Below are 25,881 nucleotides of genomic sequence, written 5' to 3' on the forward strand. Positions count from 1 at the left end.
TGCTGGTATTTTGGCCCATTCCTCTATGCAGATCCCCTCTAGAGCAGTGATGTTTTGGGGCTGTCGCTGGGCAACACGGACTTTCAACTCCCTCCAAAGATTTTCTATGGGGTTGAGATCTGGAGACTGGCTAGGCCACTCCAGGACCTTGAAATGCTTCTTACGAAGCCACACCTTCGTTGCCCGGGCGGTGTGTTTGGGATCATTGTCATGCTGAAAGACCCAGCCACGTTTCATCTTCAATGCCCTTGCTGATGGAAGGAGGTTTTCACTCAAAATCTCACAATACATGGCCCCATTCATTCTTTCCTTTACACGGATCAGTCGTCCTGGTCCCTTTGCAGAAAAACAGCCCCAAAGCATGATGTTTCCACCCCCATGCTTCACAGTAGGCATGGTGTTCTTTGGATGCAACTCAGCATTCTTTCTCCTCCAAACACGACAAGTTGAGTTTTTACCAAAAAGTTCTATTTTGGTTTCATCTGACCATATGACATTCACCCAATCCTCTTCTGGATCATCCAAATGCTCTCTAGCAAACTTCAGACGGGCCTGGACATGTACTGGCTTAAGCAGGGGGACACGTCTGGCACTGCAGGATTTGAGTCCCTGGCGGCGTAGTGTGTTACTGATGGTAGCCTTTGTTACTTTGGTCCCAGCTCTCTGCAGGTCATTCACTAGGTCCCCCCGTGTGGTTCTGGGATTTTTGCTCACCGTTCTCGTGATCATTTTGACCCCACGGGGTGAGATCTTGCGTGGAGCCCCAGATCGAGGGAGATTATCAGTGGTCTTGTATGTCTTCCATTTTCTAATAATTGCTCCCATAGTTGATTTCTTCACACCAAGCTGCTTACCTATTGCAGATTCAGTCTTCCCAGCCTGGTGCAGGTCTACAATTTTGTTTCTGGTGTCCTTTGACAGCTCTTTGGCCTTGGCCATAGTGGAGTTTGGAGTCTGACTGTTTGAGGTTGTGGACAGGTGTCTTTTATACTGATAAAGAGTTCAAACAGGTGCCATTAATACAGGTAACAAGTGGAGGACAGAGGAGCCTCTTAAAGAAGAAGTTACAGGTCTGTGAGAGCCAGAAATCTTGCTTGTTTGTAGGTGACCAAATACTTATTTTACCGAGGAATTTACCAATTAATTCATTAAAAATCCTACAATGTGATTTCCTGGATTCTTTCCCCCCATTCTGTCTCTCATAGTTGAAGTGTACCTATGATGAAAATTACAGGCCTCTCTCATCTTTTTAAGTGGGAGAACTTGCACAATTGGTGGCTGACTAAATACTTTTTTGCCCCACTGTATATGGTCTGCATTCAAATTGTAATTTTACTCATCATTAGTCGGAGCCATCATGCCTCCATTGTTTGGGATACATTACCCTGCAATGCACAGAAGTGATTTTTACACCTGTTCATTTGTTAAGTATGTTCAGTCAAATAATAATAGTGCCACAGCCTGGGGTAATATAAGCTGACACAAAACCCTGCAATTCATATAAAAATTGTCAATCAAATGGTCCCACACTGGAAACACAGGGTGAATGCAGGTAGCCTTTGATGGAAAGCAGATTCCAGTCCCTCATTAAAACCAGGTCATGAGTTGTGACCTGGGTCAGATATAACACCTTTGTCTGAATGACAAAAAGCCAACAGATAGATGAAACCAGCACTGTTAAGTATTCCATGTCTGAAAAGGACTGTACTCCCCAAAACATTAAAATGTTAATCTACTGAGGGTTCTCCTGAAATGAGCCAAGTTCACAAATACTTGTGCCAAATAGTGTCAGTGGGGAAAACACAGTGATATTGAGGAACATTATGAATGCTGTTAAATTTGCTGGAAAATAGATAATCCCAGGCCTGTTTTAACACTCCTCTGAATGAACAAAACAGGCCGTCATTAGCTTACTAGCTCAAGGATTCATCATTGTTACTTCTGACCGACTTTGAAAAAAACAACTCAGACAGGAAGCAGGATGCAACAGAGATGCTCTGTCGAGTCAGGCCAAAGCCAAGTTGCCTCATTCACCCAACAACAAACAGGCTTCTCTCAGGTCATTATTTCAGCATGAAAGTGAAGTTGCAGTATGTTGACCATTTTCAAGTAATGATGCTTTCCCCAGAATAGATAGTAGTTATTCCATGTGGAACAAAGTCTCTACAGACTTAGAAAAACAAGAGACATATGTCAGTACCACTGAATCTTCTGGTTTTAACATTGCTAGGAAATTCACTACCTACCTATGAATGCCTGTGCAGAACACCAACTTCCCAGCAAATGTATTAGTTTGGAGTGATGAAATTGTAAATGGATTTTCTGAGCCTTGACATAAACAGCAACATTTATGTCCTCTGCCACCAACAACACCTAATGATTTGATTGAACTGTTTGCATAATGCTACAGTCAATCTCACTTGCTGTGGAGAATTAGTTTTTTTAATTTCATTTTCCATTTTTATTTTAATTATTGTCTTTAATTGTTCTTAAACAAAACAATTCATAATTCATATTTCTGTATTTGGCAGCCTGCACGCTTGGATTCTCCTTATTTTCAACACATAACTATCTTATTGTCAAGGTTTCAAACAGCTGTGTTGGTCAGAAAAACAAAGTTGTACAACAAAAGCTATCACGTTTCTCGAAAGCTGCAGTGTGCTGCTAAACACATCTATAATCATTCCAATAAGAGCCAGTTTAGCAAAAGTTGACTCAAAACAACACATTAGGCCAGCCAAGACTGTAAGCCAATACAAACGGACGGCGTGCCTGGTGGAAGATATCCTCGACACTGTTGGCTCACACGACACCTGCACATACGGCACAGAGGGAACGTTCAGAAAAACAACTAAAAACAAATGTTTAGGCTTGTTTAGAGCTCTTCTGAATCATCTGTCGGCTGAATGCTGCTTTCCTACTGGCATCGTCATGGCGATGGATGTTGTTCATTTATACTGAGTGAGACTAAGCTAGAGAGCGGGCGCAGGTGGCTTTTGGGACTTTATTAGGAGCATTAGGCTTTCAAGGGAACTCTCCCTCAAGGCCAGGCACATGCAATTTGTGGCATGATCAGTTGAGGAAATCGTCGGAAGAAATGCCTAACTCATTTTTCTGGCAAGTGGAAATATGAAAAGCCCTAACAAGATCCAGCTAAAAGGCTTCCAGTGTGATTTATGTTCAGTCTGAACAGGCGGCTTCACTGAGTCTACAAACTGTAGAAGGGCTGTGATGAACAGCAGTTTTTTCTCTCTCTGGTCAGCAAATTTAATTGCAGGAGGATGAGCTCTTTTCTGAGATGAAATGTGTAGTCTCCTGTGACAATTCTAATTCTGCAACATCTGTGTGTCCTAAAATGATTAATAGCGTACAATATAATCTATCCTCTGTTAATGGGTAAAATGTGACATGAATGAATGTCTGAGGGAAAGCCAGTGGTTTCTGCAGTCTAGCCTCAGCCAAAAAGTCAAGGTGAAAAGGATGACAATAGTCTGACAAAATCAATTTCACTTCTTATGTAATCAATTTTAACTGTTATGTAATGTGGCCTTGGCAATTATCAGACAAGCTCTAATCACAAGCTCTGTGATTCCTATGAGGGGCTGTGGGTGGTAGACGGAGGGCGGGACAGCGGGAGACCTACAGTATCCACAATATAATTGACTAGTTTGCTTTTTCATGTAAGTTTGACCAGCCAACGTGCATGAACAGTGACCAACTGTACAAGGATCACTAGTCAAATCGTGCTACTTATTACTTACTTAATATGACTTTAATCTATTGATGACACACTGGGAGAAGCAGTTCATGGTTGTTGATAATTTTGATAATGCAGCTGTCTTTGCTTGTGCTTCTTTTTGTGTTTGTTCCAAGTAACAAAATAACGTTGATGACCACCACTCAAATGTGTGACAGAGAATTGAAGCAGTATTGACAGAGAATAAGATTTTCATCTCACAGAATAATCATATTTTTGTAGAGAACTGTAAAACAATATGATTCTAATATAATTATAGGAATTATAACTAGGAACTATAGGAATTATAGGAAGATATAGTTGCAAGACGCAACCAGCAAGATTTTTTGGTACAAATATACTTGACCTAAAGTCCAAAGTCTAGCTGCAACATGTGTCCAAAACCATCCCTTCGTCACCAATTCCCTCAAAAGACATTATAGCGTCAGGTACACTCATTGGTATAAAATGTTGAGCCGTAACGATAAGAAACTTAAAGGCGCCCTGTGGAGTTTTGCAAAACTGTCATTGTTTACATTCATGTTTACTTGCTTGCAGTATTCTTCTTCCCTGCCTTTGTTGATACATTACTACATCGGTGCTTTACTGCCACTAGATCAGTGGACAGGAATGTACCACGTCACTCATGTGCTTGCACGCTTGTGCAGTCCTTGTGCACATGCATGAGAGCAAACTAAACAGGGACCCACTTGTAAAACCATTGATATGAGTGGTCAAAAACTCCACAGGGGACCTTTAACAAGCGAACACACCATACAGAGAATGGACTCTATTAGCTCTTTGTCCTTTTATTCTTTCTCAACTTCGGTCTCCTTCGGAATGAAGCTCCACAGATCAGCTGAGTATGTCAACATGAGCACTCTCTGCAGTTTACTGACACATCATAATGCGTTACTACTCGGTACTTAAGTCTGAACCTTTCAATAACCTTTAACTTGTGATTCCAACATGCCTACCTACATGCCAACCAGAGTTAGTTAGAGGACATTCATCTGCCATACACTGTACATAATTCTTAAATAATATGGTGTGTATTGTGTAATGAGCTCTGTATGATATTCTGTCATCATAAGTACTGGATAAGTACTGCTGTGGACGACCATGCTCATCACTGTCTACAGTCAACCCTCTACATTGTGCAGTGACCCTCTTTTCATTGCCATAGTCTTGTGGAAATGTCTTCAGTCGATGTTTTGTTACCGTAGACAGCCCCCACACAGTATTTCCATCATCATAAGGTAAAGTCTTTTCTGTAAGATGCCCTGGACGGGGGCAAAAAGCACTGAGTTGTCCAACTGTCCTGACACAAGTCATTGTTGATTTCACTGTTGTAGGGGAAAGACTCTAGGGCTGCAGATAAGACTGTTGCCATGGTCCTGAAGGAGATACCAAGTAAGGCGTCATCAGAAGGGAAGCCCCTCCTCACAGTGACTACCAAGGTGGGCAGAACCATTTCAGAAACCACCCCGCCCTCCCTCCCTGCCTCCAAGTGGAACTTCCTCCTGTGTTGGTCATACTGAACAATAGCAAAGCTTTTGAGTGTCCTATAACTGACCTCCACTGTCTACTAACTCATTACTTAATCCTTATGACTGTTGTATCTAACAAAGACGCAACAAATACTTCCAGCTGCTCTATGGGGTATAAAACCCTTCTACTACACCACTACATTTACACAGTGAATAATGATCTTATGATCTATAATAGCAGCCTCAAATTGCTGCAATTATCCATGTTACTTTTTATCTTTTCAAATTAGCCTCTGAAAGATTCATAGCTCCTCTAGTTAACATTTATTGTGCATTTAACCAGGGGGTCACACAAATTTCCTCTCCCATCCCTAATCAGGTCAGAAAAACTTCCCCATGAACTTTTTACACCTCATAAGCAGCTAATCCTCTGCACAAACAGCGTATGAATGCATTTCCAAAATGCTATGCCACACAGCATGGCATTGGGCTATTGACTGAGCTCTCTGTGTACAAAATACTGCAGCAAATTACTGTTTACCCGCTGCTGAGCTTTTCACTCCTCTTTTGCTTTTTAAGTGTTTTAGCTGGATGGAGTTGGTGCTCCAGATGGCAATATGAGTTTTCTTGCTCCGTGCTTGATTGCTTTTGTACAGTATGTATGTGTGTGTGTGTACGTGCTGCTGTGTGTGTCCTCTTGTATATATGTCTGTGTTTTAATAACTTGTAGCATGCTTTGTACTGGCTTGATTTTCCAATACAGTATCTGGTTTGATAAACTGTCATATAACCAAGATAATGCTAAAGTGGAAAGTGTTTAATTATGCCTCAGCAACTTTGCTGAGTTCACACTAACAAGATATGACTTGTGTATTTTAAGAAATATATAGTTAATTTTGTTGCAATGTGTAAATCATGATTTGTATAATAATTTATCTTACTGTATAGAACTGCTTATTGCACTTATCCCTGAAGTCTATTAAGTAGACACTAATAGATTCTACTACCTTAAGGTGTTGCAGTATCACAGAAATCAATATTATGGAGACAACAGGTCAATAATTACCTGTTTATAACATTTTACGACGTGCAAATATCAATACCTTCATCCTTCAGAGAACACAGTGACATGATTGATTGAGAAAAACATAAACACATACATGTAGAAAACACGTCCAGTTTACTGCACTGTGTCAGATTCTTACAGCACAATAGTGATTGAACCATTATCCAGATCATGAAGGTTTTCAGCAAGTGTCAGTTTTCCCAGGAAAAATCCTCCGGTTCACGGGAATTACAGTAATGAGTTTCATGTTTGCATTATCTTTGCTCGAAATAAACACATGAAGACCTGCTCATGCAGTGAGAGCTACCACAGCTGAATAGACATTAAAAAAAAGGCACTACCTTTAGAAACTCACACTTCATTTGAAAAGGTCAAGCAATACATGAGAAATGAACTGCTCAACAAGTCAAGACTCTCTCTGCCATTTATTAGCCACATACTATACTGAGTAACAGGCATAATGCAGCAATAACGCCACCAAACATATCACCTTATTTTATTAGGCATGTTTGACATTTATATAGTGCAGATATTACCATGTCTAGCTACAACAACCAAGGACATCTAACCAGAATCAACCGGCAAGCCAACAGCCCAGTCATACTGTGATTATATCAGAGGTGAGGCAACATGACAACAGAAACATATGCACATATCTATATATTGATTTTAGATCACACTGCCGGGCCCTAACCATGACATGTCTTTGTATCTCCAAAATGTAATGTTTTAGAAATGAAGAAAAACAGCCTTGTTTTATAACTGATGACAATGCATTTTGACATTGTTAAATAGGGTTCAGGAGTTTTATAATGTCATGAAAACACGACAATTACCGACCGCTGCTGTCAGTCCAGTCACATTAAAGTAACTGCAACAATGCTGTCAAGTGACTGCTCAGAGCTGCAGCACAGAACAACACAGCAACAAACTTGGGATGCCTCCAAAAAAACTAAATCTTGAAAATGATCACTGTTCAGACCACCTTGTTGTATGCACTACACTAACTCTCTTATATGCAAGCAAGTACACACACCGGAGAAAACAGCTGTTGCAAGTCAGCATTGTTTTGCTAAGAACAGTCAGTAAATATTTTATGCCTGAACAGAGCAAAGAAAGCATCAGGGAAAAAAACAGATTAGGTTGTTTGTTTTTCCTTCTTATGTAAAGAATTTAATTTTGATCCCTCTAGATTTTCAAGTCCACAAGTCACCTCTGACTTGAATGTTTTGTATCTCGTTTTGCAAAAAAAAATAATTACAGTATCAAGCTGATCACTTGACATTGTTTCCACATGGCCAGACACAACTCATGATAGCCGTCCAGTGGCTGAGGCTGCAGTTTGAGAGGCATCATGTCCCCGCTTGATGTCACTAAGCAAGTGACAGAAGCTAAGTGACAGGCTGTGGCTCCTCACACCACATGTCAAGTCAAGTCAACTCTATTTGTAAAGCCCAATATCACATAAATGTCTCAATGGGCCCAAGCTCTCCGAGAAGCTAAGGAAAACCTCAAAGAAAGCCAAGCACACTAAAAATGGCAGCAGCATGAAACAAGACATTATATGCACCTATCTATCTATATAAAGTAACAACAGTTATTGAAACAGTTTTAACCATTCCTTAGTACCACTAAGGAGGACTCCTAGAAATAAGATAAAATAATGCGAATATGACCCTTAATCTGCAGGTCAGATATCAGATAAAGAGTAAATGTGACCTGAACAAAACAAAACAACACTTTATTGAGACACAATGATTAAATGACTGTATGTAAAATGTTTCTTATTGTCATGAAATCAAATAATGAAAATACCCAAACCAACAATTAATTGATTTTACCAGCAGTGCTGCCTCTGTAGTCAAAGACTGATACAGTTTATTTCTCTAAACCATAGAGAGTTGTTGTCCAAAAACTATTAAAAACACATCAATGAGCCACACTGTTGCGCTAGGTGACATGTTCTTTCATTACAATAAACATGGGTACTGTAGTTTATTTTTAGTCTATATCACATCCTTCTGGTGCCATAAATACATATACAAAAATACCAAATATGTATTAATCCGCAACTAAAAATAGTCCCCAGCAAATTCACTATTTACTCCTGTTTGAGTAGCGCTTGTGAAAAACTACAGTGCCAAGCTGCTTTAGGAAATTACTGAGCCTTTTTTAAAAATGAAACTATTTTACTTTATTAATTATTTGTGGCTTGTTTTTAAAGATTTGCGTCTTCAGTAGGAATTAATGGGCTCTGGGCTGAGTGCCACAGACAGGGCAAGGTAATTCAAAAGTACTGCGAGGCGGACTATTGCTTTGTTGGTTTTGGTCTTTTCATGGGGTTTGCTGAATATAAGATAATACAGAATAATGCCTTTAAAAATGTAAAATACACAATAGTAGAACATTTTTCCTTAGCAATACTTTTTCACAATTTAATTTCCAGTTTTGTAGCCAAAGGACAAATCATGCAAAGCCATTATGATGAGTCATAAATTACCCAACTAACTGAACTCCAGTATGTAGACCCATGGGAGTTCATTGCCACCCACAATAACAGCTTCAACAACTGTAATGAGTAAACAACCTGCTGCATTATGGAGAAGATTTACAAAGATATGATCAGGATCAATTTTGCTGATTCTGACATAACATACTCTACATGTGAACTACACACATTGAAAGATGTTGGCTGTAATAATTTTCCAACCATCCCTAACATAGCCTCCAGGTTTTATCTAACAACTCTTGTAAGTGCTCTGCTTTGATATTTTTTATCCACCTTTCCCTTTATGTGGTGTTTTCCATCCTCTCCACCTCCTCCTGTCCTCACCTCAACCTCCCCGCCTTCAAAGCTCTGACAAGTTTAACTGGTACACAGTTCCCTTAACAGCAACATCTGAGAGATCTCTTGGAGTCAAGCCCAAGCGGCACAATTAGCTGAAGTTTTCCATTACATAATTTTCTACATTACTCCTTAAAGCACTTGTAAACAAAGTGCCAAAATGCTTTGCATAGGAGAAGAGAACAAAAGGTATAACAAGAGGGGAGCAGAGGAGGGGAAAAGGCAGTAAGGGAAAATGGTAACCTCCTCGAAGTGAGAGTAACTGGAAAGCAGCTCAGGAAGCAGCTCTCTTGGGTTAAGAGTGAACCTGTAATTGCCGTTTGCATGCAACCTCGTACCAAAGTGCCTGACTCATCTCCCCAGATGAACACGGTAGATCTTCTGTCCCTGTTTTCTGGATGATTAGAAGAGGAAAATTCAGAGGTCTCATCGTTTCAAAACCATTATTTAAAATTGGCCCCAATGGCAATCATAGGAAGTGCTTTGAAGAACAACTTCAACGATCATATAATATGCAGTGCAGATAGCGCAATGTCCTCCATTAGGAGACTGCCAGCCGTGATGTGCTGCCACGTGAACTTGGTCCTAACAGTTATGACTCAATGTTCACGTGAATCTGTCCAAAACTCAAAATACAAATCGGATGTTTTCGTCTGCCGTTGTTTTTCGTCTGTTCAGTGGATGTTTAAGTCACATGCTTCATGTACGTCATCAGGTTTTTTATGCGCAAATTGAAAATGCTAATGCTAAACATGCTAATGTTTAACATGTATTATGTATGTACCATGTTCACCATCTTAGTTTAGCATGTTGCCAGGCTAACATTTGTTATTTAGCACTAAACACAAGTGAAGCTGAAACTGTCATTAGGTAATTAGGAAATGTCATATGTTTTGCTGGTATAATTGGATACATTTCACTGAAAACCACAAATGTTAACCTCATGAAAAGTCAGGGGATCACCTACCTTTTATGGCAAACTATCAATAGTTGTTGAGATAGACGACCAAGGTCGCCAGAACCACTAGCGTGACTAAAACCTTTATAACACGTACCAAAACTGTATAATCCCAAGAGATGCATCACTCCGTTGGTAAAGCAGAGGACTGCTATACCAGAGATCCTGTTTTTATAACCCTTACAGAGTCAATTAAGGGCCAAGCTGGTTGCAGTTTATCACAAATAATGTTCTTGTTTCACAATTAAACACTGCGCTGTATTTTCTGAGAATATGCTAACACTGCCAAGTTTCAGCAATGACTCAGCAGGGCCAACTGTCAACATCTCTTATTATTCTCTAAAAACCTCAAGATGATTTACTTGAAGATTATGGTATGCTATAAATGTCCAGCGTGCTGCTCCTTTGACAGTGCTGACCTTCAGTCAATCAGTCACAACATCAAAAACAGTGACTCTGCAGGGAACGCTTCAGCCTGCATCCAGAGGACATTTGTATTGCTCAAAAGAATAAAATGCGGAGAAATCCAAGGTCATCTATCATTAGGGGAATTTTCACACAGACTGTGGGGGATTTATCAGCGCACCTCTGTTTAATGCAGGAAGTAACTCTCTGACGTCCCCAATAGATGCTTTGCAAGCATCACAAAAAATGTTATTCACTGACAGATGTTTCTCTGGATATCATCCACTCAGCCACTGCGAGCGTGTGCATTTATGAATGTAATTTACATTGTGAAGAGATTATCCCTCTCCAGTCCTCAGGTCCCGTGTCTCCACTGTGTTTTTAAAGAGTACACTATATTTATACAGTTCAGCTGGACCAGGCAGCAAGGAAGCTGTTTTAAACATTTTTATTAGAATATATACATATATACAATCAATAATGTATCATACTGTAGATTTTCATGACATTCAAACATGGTCCCTCTGTGCAGTAATATACATTAATATAGTGTATTAGTTTGCATTTGATTTCATGACAAACTAATGTAATATACATATACAGCACTGTACATACTTGGGTACTGCAAAAGATAAAAGTGGATGACATAAATAGATACATTACTGATGTGAGAGCACTAATAAACCTTAATAACCTAATACCTTGTCATTCTTTAATCATTATTCCAAGACCATACTGTAGGGGACACTGTAAACCATAAGGGATTATTTGTCTATACGGTTCCAATTGATTAATTTAGTTATTCCTTTTTCAATTTATTTTTCAATTGTGTAAAATGTGATAAAAGAAATTATAAAAAATAATGATAAATACCCAACACAATGTCCCAGAGCCCAAGGTGAGGTCCTCATATTAATTGTTTTGTCTGGCCAACAGTGCAAAACCCAAAGATATTACATTTACAATTATATAAAACAGAGAAAGACGGCACATTATCACACAGGAGAAGCTCAAACCAGATAATGTTTTGAATTTCTGCTTAATAAATGACTTAAATAATTAATCGATTATCAAAATGGTTGAAAAGTATCAGATCTCCCACAACACCTGCCAGTCATAAGGCTAATAACAAATGAAAATAGGTTATGAACATTGCTTTATATAATTCAAGTTGTTGAATGTTTGAAATTGTTGCAATGTTTGCATGTGTGAGTTAACCAGATCCATATTGTGAGATATGACGGTTAAAATGTTCTAAAAGGTTATTTTGTAAAAAATAAGGCAATTTTCTCAAATATATACATAGTACTCTAAACATAACACACAGTCAGCTGGACCTGTAAACCCCCTCCCCCAACAACAAACACACACAGGCTGAAAGGGGAAAAGTGTTTTGATGTGGTAAATAATAATAGCAGGGTGGATGAATGCTGCTGTTTTTGTTTTTTCTGAATGACAAACAGAGACTTTCTCTCCTCTCCCTGCCAGGGTTGAGTCTGTCAGATTAATAATTCCTGTGTTTTAGGTGGTATTTTAATCAGGTAGCGTTTCAGTTGAACATGGGTGAAAATCAGCTGCAGCAGAAGCAGAAAGCCTTTTGAGATGATTCATTTCTTCCATTAAATGCCAACAGTTGAGTGATTATTATTCAGGTTTTGAAAGCAAGATGAAACGAGGCATCTACCTCTTTCACAACACTAACAATTGTAATAGAGTCAATGGTGGCTCAGCCTTCACTCAGACTCAATTACACTTTTCCCGAACAAGCGTGTAAATCACTCAATAAATACGACCTTTAAAAACAAGTGTGTATCCTCATTCTATGATTTGTCGCTGTAGTCAAAAATTGGGGGAGGGGGGTGCATGGGCTGGCAGCGGCAGAGGATGAAATCAGGTTACTTCACACTGCGAGACTTCCCATGGACCAAAGCTTTATTCTGACACCAGAACGGCACAAACTCTAATTACCTGTGCTGGGTCAGCGTTCTTGCAGCGCAGCACAAACCCTCACTCAACAAAGTAATGACCGCTTCCTCTGGATATTATTTATGTGCTTTTTTCAAAGGTTTTCTTCTCTGCTGCAAAAGTTTGCACCTCTTTCTTTTGTGCAGCAAATATTAAAATCTTATTCCAAACTAGTTGTCATCATCTTCTACATTTCTTCATTTCACTCATCTCTTTGTTGGACATCATTATTAACAAGTGAAGTAACATTTCTGTTGTTCAAATATGTATGAAGCAAAACTCATAATGTCCACCTCATCATGAATCATAATACTATAAATACTTTTTCACCACACTATAACTCCCAAATCCCGTCTATGTGGCTTTCTGTTATTTTTGGTAAGTTTGTTCATCAGAGGTCTAACAGGAAGTCAGACCTCTCTGTCTATAATTGACCCCAAACATAAGTAACATCACCATGTCTGTTTATAACTTTGCCATCCATTGCAAACTAAAGGAATTAATACACTCAGTTGTCAGTTTATTAGGTACCTAGCTAAAATGAATACAGGTTAATACAACTGTCCTGCAAAAGATTCTAACTTCATGAAAGTTGTGATGTACAGTATTTGCCCAACTGTATGGCCATTTTAGAGGCTGCAGTTTGTGGAGCTTTTGAACTGTATTACATTATACTGACATGTTTTCTCGTATAATAAATTCAATGAGGATAGGCTAAATAACAGAAACACCTCAACTGAGTATAAATTTGTGCATCGTTCAAATAGCATATAAAACATAAATATTTCCTTACTTCAAAGAGAAGGATTTCTACTTCAGTACTTTTCTACATGTGGGGTTTTAGTAATGTCAGGAGAAAACTGGATTGCAGTTTTTGCAATACTATTGTTTTTATACATACAGCAGTGGGGTCTGTAGGACCCCAGACAATGAGGGCCAATGTCAACAAAACACATGAGTTAAACTTGTATAATGGCACAGTATAATACAATATGGATGTACTTTACATTTGTAATTATAAGGGCACGTACAGTGTAGACATGCTATGAAAACACCTTTCATATCGAGCATATGGCAGGTTGTGTGCAGTCCGTTCCATGCTTGGTAATTAAACTTTAAGCGCCTTCATTAAAATTCTGCTCGCGAGCACGGCCTGGAGAGCAACAATAGCAAATGTCATGTTTCCTCGCTGCCAGCATTATATAAACGCTGCACAGGCCGACAACAGCAGTGGTGGCTTACCCTTTCTATGGGACAAAACTGGTTTTCACCTCCAAATTATGAAGCATTGGTTGGCAAATTGCAGCCAGCTGCACCTGGAGTATCGAGGCTTCAGGGTACCAATAATGAATTGGATGTAACCTATTCTGCAGCTGCACTGGCAAGCCTACAAATTGGTGCATCACAGACAAGGTGATTACCATTTTCATGGTTTGGAAAGTGAGATAAGCAATAACGGTTCAGCAATTATCGTTTGGGACACATCCATTGGGTTCCTCTCAGCCCAGCTCATCTCAGTCGTGACTACAGGACTCATTCAGTGAGATTACATGCACTGTTAACCTGGTCATCCCTCTGTAGTAATCTGATTTACATTAAATATAATGTAAATATGAAATGTTTTTTAAGAGTACATGACAAAAACTTACTTTAACAGCAGTGCAGAGGAAATAAAGATGTTTGTATTGTGTTTTCTTGTAGTAGTAAAAGCCCTACACACCTATGGTCCACTCACACAGATGTTTTCACTTATCATGCCTGATAAGACCTCTTCTGAAGGTGCGGTCACACCAGATTTCAAGCAAGCAAAGTTTATTTATATAGCACCTTTCACAGTCACCAGTCACAAAGTGCTTCTCACTCCCCATTCATTTCTATGATCAACATAGCTTCCAGTCGCGAATTAAACCTGCAGGAACACCATTGGATTTAAATTGCTCTCCAATGTCAAGCCAGCTTGAAAGATGGGGTGGTATTTACCCCTCATGCAGGAAATATTGATTGTTTATACTCTTCATGGATGGCAAAATAAAACATGCAGCAGAGAATGAGGGATGCTGCTCGGCTGAAGTAAGTGCAAGGACAGTGACAGTTTAATGATGAGTTGCATAATTTGAAGAATGATTAGCCTGCTAATCAAGGCGAAATCTGGTTTGACCGGTCTGTACACCCAAGTTTGACTAAAACTTCAACTAAAACTGGTTTCCACAGCTCAACAGTAAAATTCAAACACATACATACCACTGTATTCTCTCTCACTACAGAGCCTGTACCCTCAGTGCGCCATCAGTCAAATGCTCTGAAAAAACGCGCCTCTGCAGGCAACAGAGCAATTACTAAGACATTTAAAATGCCAGTTTGGTTTCATAAATATGGTTGTGGGTTGGGGGAGAAAGCTCATTGCAGACCAGCTGTGTGCAAAGACAGGTTTTACAGTAACCAGATAATTATAGTGCATGTAAAAACATTCTCCCATTTCTTGCCTTACACTGATTTTTTTCCAGTTACGGTGTTTTGTGTGTGCATACAAACGTAGCAATGTTATTGTGTGATGAATAGTTCAGCAACATACCTTCATTGCTAGCCTATCAGCTTGATGCTGTCTTTTTAAATATGATTCTCTCTGCCTTCAGTACGTTCATGCTACTGTTATGTGTGCCCTCCACCTCCCCATCACTGTCCAGTCTCTGCAGATTCATCAGCTTCATCATTTCATCAGTCATCAGACATCAGTCTCAGTAGAGTCATCAGCCTCCACCACCAGTGTCTGGACTCCATGGGGAGATTTATCTTGGTGCTTTTCAGGGCAGTCACCCCTCGATTACCAAATCTCCCTATGGAGTCTAAACATCAAAGACTTTCTGTCGAGACTTAATTATCTCATGTCATCTGTTTTAATAAACATTATCTTAACTTCATTCAGTTGTCTCTCCTGATTGAAATACCAATTGTCAAACATCACTAGCACAAGTAACTAGGAATCAGTTCGCAAAGAGCAGCCATTGGGCCTGACAAAAAGTATATAGTACATGACTGAATGTGGTCAAGAGAGTAAAAAAATAAATAAAATAAGACTCAAATAGTTTCTCTGTACTCTTCATGTAAACACAAGTACAAATTCTTGAAACTGTTAAAAAGGCTGCAACATCTCTAACATCTGAGTGGCTCAAAACACATTTGAATCACTTCAGTGAGCCTATGTCAAGATGCAGTGAATAAATGACGTGCTGCAAAGGAGCACAAATGTGTGTTATCTTCCTAAAATGACACACAGTGTTAATGTTAAAACCCATTTTTGCAATGCAGGGACGTGTCAGTATAGAGACACTGGTGTCATCTGTATCATGACCAAAGGGCTGAACTTCCCTTAATGTTAACATGCCGGGGACTCTTGTAGACATTATGATGGGAGTTTCATGCTGAGTGAGAGCCTGAACTGTCTTGTCTGTTTGCCCTTACAGCTGGTGAGTGAGCAACAAGAGAGCCGCCCGCTTCTGAGCCCTTCCATCGACGATTTCCTCTGCGAGACCAAGTGTGATGGGGTCTCCCGCCCAGTGACTTCCAACACAGCTGGTACAGTACAGTCATTTTTCAGTCTGCAAAAAAGTCTGTCTAACTGATGACTTGCAAAAATACATACAGTGCATCCGGAAAGTATTCACGGCGCTTCACTTTTTCCACATTTTGTTATGTTACACCCTTATTCCAAAATGGATTAAATTAATTTTTTTCCTCAAAATTCTACACACAACACCCCATAATGACAATGTGAAAAAAGTTTTTTTGAAATTTTTGCAAATTTATTAAAAATAAAAAACTAAGAAATCACATGTACATAAGTATTCACAGCCTTTGCCATGAAGCTCAAAATTGAGCTCAGGTGCATCCTGTTTCCACTGATCATCCTTGAGATGTTTCTGCAGCTTAATTGGAGTCCACCTGTGGTAAATTCAGTTGATTGGACATGATTTGGAAAGGCACACACCTGTCTATATAAGGTCCCACAGTTGACAGTGCATGTCAGAGCACAAACCAAGCATGAAGTCAAAGGAATTGTCTGTAGACCTCCGAGACAGGATTGTATCGAGGCACAAATCTGGGGAAGGTTACAGAAAAATTTCTGCTGCTTTGAAGGTCCCAATGAGCACAGTGGCCTCCATCATCCGTAAGTGGAAGAAGTTCGGAACCACCAGGACTCTTCCTAGAGCTGGCCGGCCATCTAAACTGAGTAATCGGGGGAGAAGGGCCTTAGTCAGGGAGGTGACCAAGAACCCGATGGTCACTCTGTCAGAGCTCCAGAGTTCCTCTGTGGAGAGAGGAGAACCTTCCAGAAGGACAACCATCTCTGCAGCAATCCACCAATCAGGCCTGTATGGTAGAGTGGCCAGACGGAAGCCACTCCTTAGTAAAAGGCACATAGCAGCCCGCCTGGAGTTTGCCAAAAGGCACCTGAAGGACTCTCAGACCATGAGAAACAAAATTCTCTGGTCTGATGAGACAAAGATTGAACTCTTTGGTGTGAATGCCAGGCGTCACGTTTGGAGGAAACCAGGCACCGCTCATCACCAGGCCAATACCATCCCTACAGTGAAGCATGGTGGTGGCAGCATCATGCTGTGGGGATGTTTTTCAGCGGCAGGAACTGGGAGACTAGTCAGGATAGAGGGAAAGATGAATGCAGCAAAGTACAGAGACATCCTGGATGAAAACCTGCTCCAGAGCGCTCTTGACCTCAGACTGGGGCGACGGTTTATCTTTCAGCAGGACAACGACCCTAAGCACACAGCCAAGATATCAAAGGAGTGGCTTCAGGACAACTCTGTGAATGTCCTTGAGTGGCCCAGCCAGAGCCCAGACTTGAATCCGATTGAACATCTCTGGAGAGATCTGAAAATGGCTGTGCACCGACGCTTCCCATCCAACCTGATGGAGCTTGAGAGGTGCTGCAAAGAGGAATGGGTGAAACTGCCCAAAGATAGGTGTGCCAAGCTTGTGGCATCATATTCAAAAAGACTTGAGGCTGTAATTGCTGCCAAAGGTGCATCAACAAAGTATTGAGCAAAGGCTGTGAATACTTATGTACATGTGATTTCTCAGGTTTTTTATTTTTAATAAATTTGCAAAAATCTCAAATAAACTTTTTTCACGTTGTCATTATGGGGTGTTGTGTGTAGAATTTTGAGGAAAAAAATGAATTTAATCCATTTTGGTATAAGGCTGCAACATAACAAAATGTGGAAAAAGTGAAGCGCTGTGAATACTTTCCGGATGCACTGTAGGTGACTACCCAGTACTACAAGTAATTTTTAATTTGCTGTTTAAGATGCTGTTTAATCATTAAGGCCAGGCTCTATGTCAAAATATTAATATGGAATACAAATGTACAATTACCCTGCAGTATATAGAGGACAAGCTCTTTGATACCATACTGTGGCTGTTAACATGTGAGTAGTCTCACCAGATGTAGGCTGCGGGGATAAATCTGGCAACTATTTCTTCTTCATTCTCCTCCCCTTTCACGAACTGCGCGTTACTGTTTTCAAAGTTCACGGCTTTAACGGGTCCAGTGAGCTCCTCCAGAGCTAAGGTATCGGGAGGCCACCGATGATCAAGTTATGTTCGTCTTTTTTAACAGCAAACGTTGTAAAATCACATCATCACAGTCTACAAATGTCATTTATTTTATGTGGTGTTTCTTTAGTGGGGACTGAACTATTTTAATGCCAGGGCTCGCATCCCAAAGTGCAAATGTTCCACCAAAACAAGTTCCCCCAGACACTATTTTGCAACTGTACCGTCCCTGCATCCTGGGCTTAGCCCCACCCAAGACGACTGTGATTGGTTTAAAGAAATCAACAATCCAGAGCGTATAGAGACAGGTCTGCGAGACTAACACGTGAGAGACTTGAAACTCACATTTGATGTTGCTTATTAGTTTTTATTAACCATGGCAACAATACTGGAGAGAATGTGTTTTATTCGGCTGTGCTACGTGTCTATTAAATCAACATCATACCAATGACCACTTTTACCAACAAAACAAAGAGTAGCTTTATTATCTGATGTTTCTGACAGAGGTTTACATGCAGAACAAAACAAAGCTCTCTAGCAGCAACACAAGTTTGATTTGCAACCAATAATGCATGGCTGCCTCCACAACAATTCACTGTATATCTGAAGTACATAATTAAACAGGATGTGTCCTGCCATTTATGTGCTTGATTTAGAAAGGGATCAACAATGGACAATGCAATACCAATTCTAATGGTCTTTCCTTCCTGTTTGTCAGCTAATGAGTTGATGTGGGTGTCCATGTTCTCTTTCTCTCTTTAGTCAGGTTTCCATCCAAATGTAGCGCACATTTTAACCAAGCTTCCAGAAATTTGAAACAGAAAATACCAACTAATGTTTCTATCCACTACTGTAATCTGAATATTATGCATTGGGCACATCAAGATAAACAGTTGATGGCGCTAATCAGTCGAGGAAACCACTGCCAAAGAGGGCACAACAAGATGACGTAATTAAAAGAGCACGAGTTAAACCTCATTTCTGTTTGTTTCAAGTACACATTTGAGTAACATCTTGACATCAGGAGAGCACATGTGAACTTATACTCATACTTTCATTCTGCCAATAAACTAAAGATCAACTAGGTCAAAGTACGTGTTGAGGAATTGAATGTTCTGACTTTAACAGATGCCAAGTGCCATCTTGGTTTCCACATGGATGGGACCTTGATCACTGAGCTGTACCATCTTTTGAATGACGATTTGCAGAACCAGATTGCACAGCTGACATGTGTCATCTCCAAACTGGCCACTGACTGTGCTGATTCAGCCAGGCAAAGTATGGGGGGATATTGAGGCAAAGTCTCCACCTTCTGTCTCCCCAATGCCTCCTGCTGCTCCCGCTGACAATGATGGCCTAACATAATTGGTCATGAATCTCAAAATTCCCAAAATGGTTAAATCCTGTCTAAATTTTAGTCTATGTGCAATATTGTAAAATGCATGTGTCATTTAAAAGCAAAGGTTTTAGAAAAACCTTGAACTCATGAAATCATCAGTGCCAAGTGGTATAATATCGGCCCTCCCTGTAAGCAGTTTTCACGTTCTCCACATGTTCACTTGGGTTTCGTCCAGCTGCTCTGATTTCCTACCACAGTGTAAAGACATGCAGGTGAAGTGGATGTTAGGTGTGATTGTCTGTCAATCTGTTTTCACACTCTGATGGACCTGGCAGAGATTCCAGCACTGAATAACACTGAACAGGAATTAGCAAACAAAGCAAATCCATGATGAATGATAATTACCAGCTCAAATATGCTAATCCACATGAAACCTACATCATGTTGTGCTCTCTCTCTGGCGTGCAGTTTTTCTTTCGTCTGATTTTGAGGTTGATGATTATTTTTGCCTGTTGATGGGTTTAGAAACACACTAGTCACATAAATGTCTATTCAAATGTTCAATTTTAGTAAGAAGATTAGTTTGCAACTATAAAGCAAGTGTAACCGCGCTCAGCTACACTTCGCTGTAACTGGCCGGTTCTATCAACCCCTCGACTCTGCGTTGTGTAAATAATGATGATGAGGAGACTGGTTTCTCTTTTTGGGCCGCCGTTTAATATCTGAACGGGAACAAAACATGTACCGGTCAGTTTCTTAGTTGGCTCGATTCAGGCAGCTCACACACAGCACACTACAAAAGATCAACAAATTATTTTAACATTGATGCTAGCTACCTAGCTAACTTAACGGGTGTGTTATACCGTTAATTGTACACTTAAAAAGTACAGTAACCCATTTGTAACTCTTCTAATTAATGTTTCCGTAACCCACAGTGCATATATGTTCATATGGCGGACATATAGACATTAATACACCACATTTGCCTACAGTGCTGTGCACAGCAACCTACCGCGGGCATGTCTCTCACAACTGGCAATGCCTCTAAGGTGCCAGTGGCATTTACCACCCCTGAGAGAGGGCGCCCTTGAGCCAACAAATCTACATGAAATAGCAAGTGGAATCAGATCATACAGACTCTGTTACACAAGTAATCAGCTAGTTGCCCCTGTTGAGAAGTGTCCTTCCCACTCTGGTTAGGATATCCATCACTACCCATTTCCAGATGTATAGACTGAAACTCATCTATTCAAGAAGGGCCTCTCATCACCATCCCCCCGCTGCATAAAATCCCCTCTCCTCATTACCACACAATCTCCTTTTGTCTGCACTTTGCTCCAACATGCTGGTTCAATAGTCACAGGAATACTCTAAAGATACAACCGTTCTCACCTTTGATCTCTTCACTGCTTATTGCTTGAGATTATAGTGATCAATTAAAGATTCATCTCTTCGTCCTTGAAACTTATCGTTACCAAATGTTGTCTTATTAGGAAACGTCCAACTGACCATTAGGTACATCCTTCCCCTGAACAGCGTTTGTCCAATCATAGCTTTACAACCGTTACTAAGCAAGCTTTGGATTTGGATTTCAGAGCACTGCTCTAGTAAAGATGATACATGGTATACAAAGAGTTTAGAGGCTCAGGTCTTATTTATCGCCATCCAAAAAACAAAAAAACAAAAGCTAAAAAAACAGCGTGGTTGTCTGCTCAATCACTAGCTGCAAACGTTAGCTTGCCCAGCCAACTTGCTTCCTACCTCCAGTGGTAACTGCTACTCTCAAGACCAAAGAACATGTCATTAGCTAGCTACATTATTTTGTGGTGTTAAAGGTTACGTTAGAAAAAGCCCTGTTCAGGACTGGCACATCCATTGTGTGCTATTTCCCCCACTGCATGGGGGTTGGCTAACACAGCTAACACAGCAGCTCTGTCTTGCTCTGTTGGGTTTAGGGAAGTTTACACTCCAGCAACCTCAGCTGAACTTGTTACCCAAGATAAACGTTACATTTAGCAAACTCATCAGTTAATCCTGATCCTCAAACCTTTTTCTCTTGTAAAACTGAAACATACTGTTTGAAAATACAAACAATATATAATATATGTAACCTCTGCATGGCTTGTCTGTAGTAAGCACCCAAGCAGGGTTGCGTAGCCTTCAAGTTCCTGTTAAGGACCCTTTCAGGGATCTTGTTTTAAAATAAGTCAACCAGAGACAGCATAAGCTCATGTTAATTAGCTTTTTAGAGCTGATAAAATCTCCTAGTTGTCCATTCAGCTGGCAAAACCAACAGTTACTGGCAGGAAATGAGAAGCCTGCTTTTGTCAGAAGTCAAGGACTCAATAATGACTACGAATTTTGAGCAGGAAAACTGCCACTGTTATCATTGTAAACTGCATTTTCTGTGCTATTTGAAAGGGCTTAGTGAACAATCAGTTAATGTCCATTTATTTGCTCACCATCAGTCCATTGGCCACAACGAAGCTACTCATTATCCATTAGATAAATATACAGTATAAAATCCAGTTAAAATATCCAGTTATATGGAAAATTGTCTTTCCAGTCTCATCATTTCAAGTAGACTCGAAGGTGCCAAAACATTTTTGACATCATTGCCTTTTCATGAACAGCTTGTGTTTCTTTTTTATGCCGAAAACTCTTCAGGCAACCTTCCCCACGAGTGCGTCTCCCTTGATTTGTAATTGTACTTCTCATCTAAAGAGCACAAGGCATAGAAGACAAGCATACTCTCTAATTACGCAGAGATTTCAGTCAACAAATGCTCTCAGTTGGTTGTCATGAAACAGCAGCACGCCAATTATGCAGTCATGTGTCTGTAGTTTTGAGTTCGCATTGCACAAAAGACACAGTCAGGGTCTTTGGAAATGATGGAGAAACCTTTGTAGGATCCACAAATAACCAATGCATAAAAAGGCTTTTTTACCACTTCTCTCACCTGAACTTGACTTTGACAGTTTCCATCCCATGTGTTTAGTCTACAAGGTTTTCTTCAAACATATGTTCATAAAAATCCAGTGGCAATGACAAAGGTCATTAGAAATTCCCAGATTATTGCATGTTAACATAGAAAAGAACTCCGTTCCAGCAGCCAGATGTGCTTCATGTACAATATGTGAATTACAGTGACAACGTAATGTGACTCTACATGTATAATGGATTTAGGCAATATGACCAGTAGTAAAAATGCACTTCATTACAATGATATGAGGGGAAAATGTCACCCAGAATTAGTAACATTTCTGTACATTTCACCCCGTTTGCTTTAGCTTTATTTATTCATTTTCATTTACAGCAACACAACAGCCAGCAGCAGGACATAATGCTGATTTGAATCAAACCACCGCAAATCAAATTACTAACACAGAAAAAATTCAATAAACAAGATGTGAAAGAAAAGTGGCTGTAATAAGAGAACAGAAAAATCAGCAGTGGGAAGAAAGTATAGGCAGTGTGGGTTTGAATTACAGTGAAAGACAGTGGATACAAACGCCTTCTGGAAATGAGAAAGCTTACATTCTGCTGCTACCTGAAGGTTATTAAGTAATACTTACTCAACTTAAACATCCCCTTCTTACTTGAAAACCTTTCAACACAGTTACAGAGTCTGCAGCCATGAAGCTGGATGACAGCACAGACAAAAGTTCAGCCCCCTGACAGAAGGCTCTGTCCTTCTTTGCCGCTCTACCAACCTGAGATTGAATTACTTAATTGACCAAACTGGAGCTCCTCAAGGGGCTGCCTTATCCTTATCAAACTGTGCAGCAGCCTGTAGTATATTTAGATTCTCTGAAAAGAGCAGCAGCACATTTTTTAGAAGTCCACCCAGGGGGCAATACCGTGACAGCTTAAGTACCATTGACAGCTCAACTCGCAGTGTCAGAAAATGTGTAGATCAAAATCAAAGCTTCACAATAAGTGAAACCTGTTGTTCTGCCTTATTACAAAGAAAGAAAAGTTTCCGAAATATGATACATGCTTGAAGAATCTCAAAAAACACTTGAGAGTGAACAAACTTGACCTAACCACATAATTAAATGTGTTAAAATGATTGAGATTTAAGAATAAAAATCACTCAGAGGAAGTGAGAAAAAAAGAATAAAGTATGAGAGATTGAGCATTATAGGGGTCTTGAAGAATCCATTTACACCTGAATACTATAATGTGATACTCAGTAATAAATCATAAAATAGCATTGTGTGGCCACATTTCTAGTAAACTTTAAATTTGGAATTCACATGCAATTGATTCAACCAAATTTCACCAATATTATTACCATTGATGGTAAAATTCAACAATTCAATAAAGTATCTATACATTTCAGTATATAAACTATATATTGAATCAAAATTCCATCAGTTGTGAAACCTGTTCAACTAAGAAGCCCTTCACATTTATAAAATCCCAGATAAGATTAAAGCATTTTCATGAACTAGCAGAGTCAACACAGAGTCATTACTGGTGCAATCTACAGTACTTTTGGCCGTTAATGTCCCTTGTGTGTGGAAGGTGTGAGCCTGTTGAGTGCTCTCTCCCAGGTGAGCATCACATTCACAAAAAAAATCCCAGTTAGAAATCATGAACCATAAACAAATGTACATTTATGCAATGCCTCTGTGAAATGAGGAAGGCTAAACTACTGTCATGTCCCTCACAGTTCTGTCTTCAACGCTGGACCTGCTGGATCTCAGTGAACCTGGCGACAGGAGGAACAGCAAGGACAGGAAGAGTCCGCTGTCGTCCCGGGGGAACAGCCAGAGGAACAACCCTCACAGAAAGAAGACGGATGAGACGGAGTTGATCCAGGTGGAAGTTGAACACACAGGACCAAGCATGAGAACCCCAGAGAGGGCATCACTAGACTCAGGTAGAGACGGATTGTAAACTTTGGATTTTTCACAATCTTTTAGAAGAGAAGTATAAACGCTGCATTTCTAACACACAGTTTACAGGGAAAAGATGCAGCCCAACCATCAGTTACTTGGTAAGCACTGAAAATGCTGATAAAAGGAAACAGCAACACTCTGGTACACAGTGAAAAAGCACTAAACAGCCCTTAACAGAGATGATAGCCTGCATTTAGGGTTGAGTATGAAATGTGTCTGCACCACCAATAATCGAAAACTGTCAAATAATAAAAGGTGGCATTGAATATTTGTCAGATTCTTGTTTACATATTTTTTGATCAGATCGTTCTTGATTTAAATCAAAATTTTATCAATTTTAGTCAAATTTATTTGTGCAAAGTTCTTTTACAGCTGCTTGTGTTCACATAACATTTTGGCTTCTTTTCTTAAATAAAAAAAGTATTTTGTAGAAAAACATGTTTATATTTCTCAGTAAGTAAAGTTTTTTTCTGGTTTGTTTTGGCTTAAGTTGCAAGCTTCACGTATCATGTTGACACTAGCATTGATAATTCAAAACAATGATTCAGTATATTGATATTATAGCATGCATGCTGTTATATAACAACAATATCATACACACCTATAAAAATGAAATCCTATCATTTCACACAGTACCCTGCACTGTTTTATCTTGCTATCAACCACCTCACCCAGTTTCTCAAAAACCACCCCTTAACCCCCTACATACCCAAGCAACTCTGACTCCCATCATCCTCTGTGAAACTGACAAGATCATCAAGCATCAAGCCAATTTACTGTAATGAAAGAGATCATGTTAAAAGATGTTACAAGAAAATGGCCAATTATTTATGTATTTGCCAGTTGAAAAGGTTAAACTCTTCAATGGGAACTAATTATGCTGAGCGGGTCAAACTACAGTGTGTTGAATAATTCATGGCAGTGAGATTGATTATAACTCTAACGTCATTTACCAGCATAACTTTATGTCCTGTTAGAATCGTGTGTTTTTAGTTCACGGTTTGTCCCATCAGAAAGATTCCATTAGTGGTTGTGATCCGGTGCTAAAGAGTTTGTTTTTCAACTACTGGAAAACATGGCTAGTTACTTAGTTATTACTTAATGACATTCAAAATGTAAAGCTAAAAACGGCATTTGTCCAAATTAACAGACAATAGACTGCCATGAGGGTTGATGAATATTAGATTTAAAGTGATTCATTTGATCAAAGGTGAGGGTATTTTGATGCAACCAATTAACTTAATTTGCCTCTTTTGTCAATTCAGTCTGTTTTGTGATGTTATTATTTTATTCTTAATTATCTTATTACCGTCACCAGTTACCGTTGGTTCACCATTGGATAAATGGGAAGAGCTGAACCCCAACCCTGAGAGGAATGGCAACAGGAAATGGAAGATGGAGAGACGGCGTTCTTCAAAAAATTCGTCCAATGAGTTTCTGTGGTAGGTATTGTCCTGACCAGGCATTAATGAGATAGCGACATTTTGAAATATGAAAATGACACCCATGTTGGACAATTCCACGGCTCACAATTTACATCCTGTGCCAATACAGGAAGTGGTGTGCCCTTTATCCAGCAAAGCAGACATTGAGGTCAAG

The 25,881-nt window shown here is 39.7% G+C and overlaps 1 protein-coding gene across 1 annotated transcript in view; it reads left to right on the forward strand.

The window, feature by feature from the left end:
* Positions 1–4,705: 4,705 nt before the first annotated feature.
* Positions 4,706–25,881, forward strand: part of pex5la (peroxisomal biogenesis factor 5-like a) — a 49,261-nt gene continuing 28,085 nt past the window's right edge. The window contains exons 1-5 of the mRNA XM_070908911.1: positions 4,706–4,729; positions 5,092–5,196; positions 15,927–16,038; positions 24,054–24,263; positions 25,601–25,724. Coding sequence (XP_070765012.1) covers positions 4,706–4,729; positions 5,092–5,196; positions 15,927–16,038; positions 24,054–24,263; positions 25,601–25,724 — 575 coding nt within the window. The remainder of the gene's footprint in view (positions 4,730–5,091; positions 5,197–15,926; positions 16,039–24,053; positions 24,264–25,600; positions 25,725–25,881) is intronic.

This window comes from Enoplosus armatus, chromosome 7, assembly GCF_043641665.1.
Source record: "Enoplosus armatus isolate fEnoArm2 chromosome 7, fEnoArm2.hap1, whole genome shotgun sequence".
Classification (NCBI taxonomy): domain Eukaryota; kingdom Metazoa; phylum Chordata; class Actinopteri; order Centrarchiformes; family Enoplosidae; genus Enoplosus; species Enoplosus armatus.